Below are 8284 nucleotides of genomic sequence, written 5' to 3' on the forward strand. Positions count from 1 at the left end.
GGCGGCGATTCCAGCCGCGCTCCCTCTAGGTCCGCGGGGCGTCGTTATTCGCAAACAACGCGGAGGTCTCGGACGCGCCCCGGGGCCTTTTGCAGTTTCTGGCAGGCTGCCCCCTTTCAATTCTGAGAAAACCGGAGCAGATTCGGGGGTAAGAAGGAAGCGATCGCTGGACTAGGGCAGCGGCCTCCTTGGAAGCCCAAGAATTTCAGCGCAGAAACCTCAGGGTTTCCGGACCTTCGTTTAATAAGATTGCAGGAGATTTTTTTTTTCTTGCTGTAGATTCTTTGAGGAAGGAAGTGGAGTATTGGAGTATTTATGAAGGTTTTTTTTCCCCACATGTCATGCAACAGCCTTTAGGGCTGGAAATTGGAAGGTTAAAATAGGCTCTTCCGGAGAAGAGTTCACAGTCCCGGGTCTGCTTATGATGCAGACAGAGCCCCTTGTGCTCTGAAGCTTCCGCTGTACGAACAGGTCATCAGCTCCATCCAACATCAAGCAGATTAGATTTGAAACTACTTCCTTGGCTGTGAAGGTGACACGGACCCAGGCAGTTATGTGACCGTGGCTTGAACTGTAAAAATAATTTTTTTTTAACGTTTGTTTATTTTTGAGACAGAGACAGAGCGAATCGGGGGTGGGGCAGAGAGAGGGAGACACAGAATCCCAAGCAGGCTCCAGGCTCTGAGCTGTCAGCACAGAGCCCCCTGCTCAGGCCTCGAACTCACAAACCTGTGAGATCATGACCTGAGCCGAAGTCGGAGGCTTAGCCGACTGAGCCACCCAGGCGCCCCAACTGTGGCTTTAACTTATGAATGTAAGGCGTATCCCAGGCATGATATTCTTGTCTGTTTCAAAGCTTGAGAAATATTTATGTCCGAGTGAGCGGTTGGGACGCTGGGGATCTGTGGATAGTTTCATCCTTTGTAAGCAGTTTGACAACATCTCAATCTTGTCGGATTGATAGGAACTAAGAGTAAGGAGACATGGTTCAGAGAGGTAGTAGATTGGGGCAACGACCAGGAGATCAGGGGTGAGGAGAGCCGGCTCGAGTGTAGGTGTCCTGGCTTGAGTTCCTGGCTCCTTCTGCTACAGTACATATCTGTGCACATACTAGCTTGTGTGTGCGTGTGTGCGTGTGTGTGTGTGTGTGTGTTACTTTAAATTCACAAAGTGCTTTTCCCTTGTAAAACACTGGCCATCCGTCCCTTCAACCCCATGTCTGAGCCAGAGTCCCCCACCTGTCCTTTCCGCAGCATGGCGTCTGGCTGGGCCACCCTGGGCAGGGCAGGGGCAGGCCCGCTAGACGGGTGCTCTTGCCTTCCCTGCTCTCCTCTCCCCTTCCCTTCGCTCCTCACCCTGTCTGACCGAAGATGTCTGGTTCTTTCCAGCAATGGATCGTGGGCAACGGGCATTCAACCGACCTCTGGCAGAACTGCAGCACCTCTTCTTCTGGAAACGTCCACCACTGTTACTCGTCGTCAGCAAATGGTGAGACTGAGTCTTTGCTCCATGTTTCTCAGTCCAGAGTTCTTGGAAGACACAGCTCAAAAGTTGTTGCTGGGCGTGGGGGGTGGAATGCGACAGGGGAAGGAGGGCAGAAACGTCACTGGCTAGCCTAAGACGCTGGCCGCCATTGCACATTACCTCTCCCTGGAAAGGTGCACTAGAAAGAGCTCCCCCTTATCACTTAGCATAATGCTTCTTGTCAGCGGAGAAATGTGGACACAGAGAAGCCGTAAATGGGGCCCAATTGTAGGACCTTAGGCAGACCCGATGGGGACCTTGGACCCAACTGGCATCGTTGCTTTGGTGGCTGTCTCTGTCTAGCGAAGTCCTGCCACTTCCTGTTTCCAAGGATGCTCCCAAGGGGTAGCTGGGCCAGCTTTTGGTTCCCCCATTGGCAAGACTGCTTTCCGAGGTCATGGGCCTCAGTGGTGGCGCCATTTAGCATCCATACCTTTGACTGTTTCCATGTTGCAAGATGGCGACTCGAAGCTATTTGCAAAATGCTACTCAGGAGCCCGGGAGCGTCCTTCATCCAGGAGTCGGGGTTTCTCCTCTGTCCTCAGCATCATTGCTTGTGACATATTTGAAACTGGGTTTGCTCGGATTCAAGTGAAGGGGATAATTGGCAGCGAGGGACCTGCTCAACACCTCCAGTACTCAGAGAGAGAGAGAGAGAGAGGGGAGTGCCCAGCAGGGGACCCCGCGTCTCCCCACGTGGAGAGGCAGAGGTGAACAGGGTGCATTCTTTTGGGTGGCTGGGTGCTGTTGAGTGGCATCGTGGACCCTGGAAGGGGCCACAGTGCTTGGTGTCGAGGCCGTCGTGGGCTGGGCTTGGCGTGGGCTCCGGGCTCCAATGGGATGCGTCCTCAGCCTGGAGAGGGAGGGAGGTCGCTGTAGGGTTTGGCAAAGCTTCCCTGACATCCTGGCTTTTAAAAGACCAAGAAGGTACTGCTTCCATTGTTGCCGAAGCAACTCATGATCTAGGATTTCCAGATACTAGAAATAGACACGCGACAACCGATGACAGACCAGTTGAGATCTAGCGCCAGAGAGCAGGCAGCAAGGGGGCCCGGGGTCTGGCGTTTGTGCGGTGCACTGTCTTTGCTGGGCTTGGCACCCCTGTGGGCTCCGCACCCGATAATACCCAAGCAGTCACCGACGCATTGCACCCCCAAATCTCGAACCTCTGTATAAAGAGAAACTTCTAGAATACTTATTTGGTAGTTGATGTGGGGGAGGGTAGGCGAGGAGTAGAAAACTCTGCTTTATATCTTCACTTCCCTGGGGGTGGGGGTGGGAGAAAAAAAGAAAGCCTCCCCAACCCCCCCACCCCAGCCCCGTCCCTATTGAAGCGATCAGCCCCAAATCTTTTCTTGGAGCGCGTGAAGGATATTGAATTAAAAACACCCCAGACGTCGCACAGTTTGCGTGGTGAGTTGACCACCGACTAAATGTGAAATGCTCCGGCGTGCCTGAGGATGCGGTGGTAGGCCTGTTTGCCCCCAAAGCCACGGCATCCGGTGTCTCCCCCTTCAGGGTCCGGCTCAAGTTCCCTGCAGACTGGAGGTGGGAGGCGCCCTGCTCGCTACTGCCACCCAGTGGTCACACGTGGTGACTCGGCCCCCAAAGAGGAATTTTTATCCTGAGGCCTCCACAGGGGCCCTTCCCGAGTGGCATTTGGACACGTGGGGCTGGCACGAAACCCTGGACTCTTAGGTCCGGACGGGGGCAGGGGAGCAGCTGTCTGATTGCGCTCAAACCGTATACGGGAAGGAGAGCAGCCTTGACCTCGGGGCCTTTACTGACCCTCCATGCTGCACTTGACCTGGTCGTGAATGGCTGGCTTCCGGGGCCAGCAGCCGGTCTGGTGTTATTTCCAGCACGCACCTTCCCGTCTCTCAGCTGGCTCTTTATGTGCCCCGCTCACTTCTTGGGTTCATTGACGACACCTTCGGGGTCTGTCGCGTGGGCTCCGAATCCACGTGGTTGCTTTCCGAGGGGACCCGGGAGCCTGCGTGTTCTTTTTCTCAGATGCCTTCTCAGGCACGCTCTTAAATAAGCTGGATTTGTTTGGATTTGGGCGTCTTCAAAGTTAGACCTTTTTTGAAAAATGTTTTATTTATTTATTTATTTATTTTGAGAGAGGGAGGAAAGAGACAGCGTGAGCAGAGGAGGGGCAGAGAGAGAGGGAGACACAGAATCTGAAGCAGGCTCCAGGCTCCGAGCTGTCAGCACAGAGCCCGACGCGGGGCTCGAACCCACGAACTGTGAGATCATGACCTGGGCTGAAGGCGGACGCTCAACCGACTGAGCCCCCCAGACGCCCCCAAAGTTAGACGTTTCTATGGAAGTTTCCCCAGTAGTTGTCATCTCCGCTGATGGCTCCCTGGTGGGTCAGCCTGTGTTACAACTTCAGCTCTGACCGGGGGCTGGGGGTTCCTCTGGGCCTCCTTTGCCTTGCTGATCGAGTTTAACAATGTCCATGGCGAACTACCGATGGGAAAATATGCAGTTACAAACACTGTGATGTGAGCCTGTTTCCTGGGTCCGCGCGTTTGTTCTCAGGCTGTTCCAAACGTCCTCTGGCCTGAGGTCATCAAAGGTAATTTGTTATTGACAGCGACACATCGCTAAGTATGTTATGTGAAAACACATCTGTTGACCCGACTTGCTGTCTTTTCCTGAAGGGACTTGCGTGTGTAGGTGCGGGGCCGGGGGCGTGACATCTCTCCGGGGGGTCACCGTACCCTTTGTTTTTTCTGTGTGAACAGTGTCCTCTGCCACGTGAACCTCAAGGAGGTCAAACAGCGGCGTCATACAGCCCGAGGGACACGGATGGGATCGTTCATCACGCTACCTCTTGATATTAGAAGTGGTTTCAGATCTCTTACCTGCCTTCTCATTTTCGAAATTTGTTTACGTCCCTTCCAGCTCCGTCTTTAACTTGGCTGCAGGTTGGCGGGGGGGTGGGTGGGAAGAACCTCAGTGGGGCTTATTCATCATGACCTCGTGTTGACCGCGTCTTGGGCCCGGGGAAGACGAGGGACTTGGAAACGGTGGACCTTGCCCTTGAGGGGCCTGAGCCTCTCCGAGGAGCCAGAGGGATGAGTCACTGGGAAGGCAGCCTTCGCCAGATGCCCAAGGAGCGGGGGCGGGCAGACAGCGCCAGAGTTCAAGGGAGGAAGTGTCGTGTAGGAGGCGGAATCCGACCCATCCTTCAGAGGTTGGGCAGGATTTAAATAAATACAGCAAGGAGGAGGAGATCCCTATCGAGGCAGTGACGTGACCGACAGCAAGGGGACAGCAGTGCAGGGGACGTGTTGGGCCCGTCGGCTACTATTCCGATTGGGATTAAGATGGACTGCATGGAACGGCATGTCTTCAAGGGGCCATGGTTTATGTAAGATAGTTTCTCTCTCACTCTGGGAGTCTGGAAGTCGGGGGCCTGAGAAGAGAGAGATCTGGCGCTTTCATACGTTGTCAGAGACCCAGGTGCTTTCTAGCTCTTTTCTTTGCCATCTCTTGAATGTGGTCCTCGTCCTCACGGACGCAAGGGCTGCTGGTGCTCCAGCCATCTCATCCAGGCTTCAAGCAATAGGGTAGAGAAAGGAGGAGAAGAACGTGTGCCCTTCCCTTTTCGTGGAAGCTCTCCAGAGAGGCCACACACTTCTGTGTGCGTTCTTCTACAGGAACTTGGCCACACAACCACACCTAGTTAGCAGGGAGGCTGAGAATGTAGTCCCTTGGCCTCGTGGGAAGCATGACTTGTCAGTTCCTAGAAATTGAACAGCAAGCCCCTCCCAGTAAGCCTGGCTGGAAGCACTTCTCTCCGGGGCTTTGACCACTCCCCTCTGGACCCAGTCATGCTCTTCACCATAGCTCCGCTGGGTCCTAGGCAGCTTCCGAGCTTCCGAGCAGAGCCCCGTTATTTTAGGGGCTTATTATTATTACTAACATTATTCAAATATTCCATCCCTCCTGTACCCTGGGCTCCATCAGCCGTTCTCACAGAGACGCATATTGGAAAGTGTGCGACCTTTAGACTTTCTTCTCGTTCTCTCCACCTCTCGTTGTCTCATGGTTTCATCAGGTCTCTTGGATCTGTCTTTTCTTCTAGCCTAGACTCCTCTTCTGACCTTGCAGACCTGCATATCCAACGACCTACTAGACAGTTCCACTGGGGTGTCTCAGAGCCAACCCCAAACCCGTCAGTCTCCATTCTCCTCCACCAAACCCACCTCTTTGACGATGTCTAATATTTTCCTGAATGTCGCTAACGTCTGCAGCCCGCCTGGATGTGTGTCCTTCTCATTCGTCAGGCTGACCCCTCCCAGGCCACTGGCTATTTCCTTGTGGGTCGCCATGCCTGCAGGACTTATCAGAGCCACTGAGGCCACCCCCTAGCCCCTCACCTTGCTTATTTCTTTGGAACTCAGTTTTCACGTCCAAACCAGGGTGATATTTCTTAAAAATACAAAGCCAGCCCTATCCCTCTCCATCTCAAGCCTTTCAGAGGGTCTTAACCTTCAGAGGGAAATCTTTACTAAATCCCGTAGGAATCTACCTGAATGACCCATTCCCTTGAAACCTCATGTCTTGGAATTGTAGCCTTCTCTTAGTTCCTTGAGCACGAACTTCCCACCTCAGGCCCAAAAGCATGAATAAACTGGGGGCCAGAGGTAAGAACTACAAAGAGAACGAAACAGGGTAACGTGTAATGAGGGAAGGGAGGTGTTGTGTGGGCGTGATCCCTTGGGGATGACCACGAATCAGCCCCGCGAACATCTGGGACAGACTCCAGGCTGAGGGAACCATCTTGTGCAGGAAGGGGGCCTGGCAGCATCGAGGGACAGAGGGCGGGCCGGACAGTGGAAAGTTCCTTCCAGAGCCTGACAAACAGTTTGGCGCATATAAATGCATTTCTACTTTTTATAATCTCATTTAGACCTGCTGTGTTTTCTAGGCATCTCTCAGCCTTCCTTTTTTTTTTTTTATTAAAAATTTTTTAAAATGTTTTATTTATTTTTGAGAGCAATAGATGGGCAGAGAGAGAGGGGGAGACACAGAATTCGAAACAGGCTCCAGGCTCCGAGCTGTCAGCACAGAGCCCTACGCGGGGTTCGAACTTGTGAACCGCGAGGTCATAACCTGAGCTGAAGTCGGAGGCTCCACTGACTGAGCCCCCCAGATGCCCTGAGACCTTTTCTTTTCACACAGAATCTCTTAGGAGTCTACCTATTTCACATTGGATTTTCCAAATAGCCACAAATGTTATTTCCTGTGAGGAAAGCCGTATCCTATAAGTGAGAGGTTCTCCCTGCCTGGAGGAAGAAAGTGGCACCTCGGGCGTGGCAGGCAGGGTCCGTGGGGCAGGGCAGTGTCCGCACGAGCACACGCCCACCCAGGGACAGACGAGGCCATTTCCTGGAGACTTGGTTTTCAAACTAAGAAGATCTGAGCAGCTCTGGCTGGAATCTGGGGAGCGATGATGGGCTGGGGGTGGATACGCCAAACCTCCTCCCCAGATCCTGAAGATACCTGTCTCCATGACACCCTGGGACCATGACTGAGTTGAAAATCTGACCCCGAAGGCTCAGCAATCCATATGTCTTGTGTTAACTGAACTTATGCTTTTTCTTTTGAATTCTCCTTGTTCTTCACGTTTGAGGTCCAAATACACACAGATATTTTCCCACTCTTTTTCTTTTGTTTTTGATCGGTGTGGACCCCGTAGAGGGTATAACGGGTCAGGGTCCCTAATCGGGCTTGGGAAATCTTGGACTGGAAAGGCACAGCCTTGGCTTGCCTGACCCTCCTTGGCCTGATCTTCACCAGTTTCAGGGAGTTGATCTTTCATAAAACCCGTCTCTCGTGCCCTGCCCCCACTTCAAAAGTCCTTGTTTGTCTCAGAGGAGAGCTGACCGGCTTTTTCATACTAAGGTGTGTCAGGCACACAAAATGTATACGTTCTTGAAGTCTTGAAATATTTTCTTTTTTTTTTTTAAGTCTATTTTGAGAGAGACAGACAGCGTGAGTAGGGGAGGGGCAGAGAGAGAGGGAGAGAGAATCCCAAGCAGGCTCTGCGCTGTCGGTGTAGAGATCCAGCTGGGGCTCGATCTCCCGAACCGTGAGATCATGACCGGAGCTGAAACCAAGAGTCGGACGCTCACCCGACTGAGCCACCCAGACACCCCTTGTATTTTCATTTTTAAGGGGGGGGCCATGCTCAACGTGAAAGCTTGAGGGGAAAAAATCAGACCCTCCTGCAGTCTGTCCCCAGAACCTCCATGGTCACCTCCGGTGCATAAGGAAGGACAGCCACACACATGCACTCCTGTTTGCCAGTGACACCGGGCTGGTCTGCTGTGCCGGAGTGTGGGCGGGGGCCAGGATCACAAGCCAAGGAAGTGAGCACTCGATGCTCTTCCTTTCCCTTCCAAGCAGCAACGGCAACAATAGATTCAAGGCAGTCAGGTCGTGAGCAGCATTAGACTGATGCTTCAGACTGGAAATTAGAAAAATATAAATCTTGCCAGTCCCCGAGGCCCCCCAGCCTGAGCCTCTCGGGTCACGTGTTCTCTGGTCTTCGACGATTCCGCATGGATCTTTTTCTATCCATGTGGTGGGGTCGGCATTTTGTCAAGGGCATCGGACCATTTCCTGGTCTGCGGCTTAGCTCTTGGTTAGATTTTAGAGAACCCAGGAGGCCCCCGGCATGTATGGGGTCATGTTTTGCAATTTAAAATCTTTGAGGGCTCCGTGGGCCAACCCACAACGG

General features: G+C 53.0%; 1 protein-coding gene across 3 annotated transcripts in view; it reads left to right on the forward strand.

The window, feature by feature from the left end:
• PMP22 (peripheral myelin protein 22) overlaps positions 1-8284 on the forward strand; it is a 42195-nt gene that overhangs the window by 4965 nt on the left and 28946 nt on the right. For all 3 annotated transcript variants that reach the window (XM_077746841.1, XM_077746839.1, XM_077746840.1), the window contains exon 3: positions 1389-1488. In XM_077746841.1, coding sequence (XP_077602967.1) covers positions 1389-1488 — 100 coding nt within the window. The remainder of the gene's footprint in view (positions 1-1388; positions 1489-8284) is intronic.

This window comes from Crocuta crocuta, unplaced genomic scaffold (genome assembly GCF_008692635.1).
Source record: "Crocuta crocuta isolate KB4526 unplaced genomic scaffold, BGI_CrCroc_1.0 scaffold139, whole genome shotgun sequence".
In the NCBI taxonomy this organism is placed as follows: domain Eukaryota; kingdom Metazoa; phylum Chordata; class Mammalia; order Carnivora; family Hyaenidae; genus Crocuta; species Crocuta crocuta.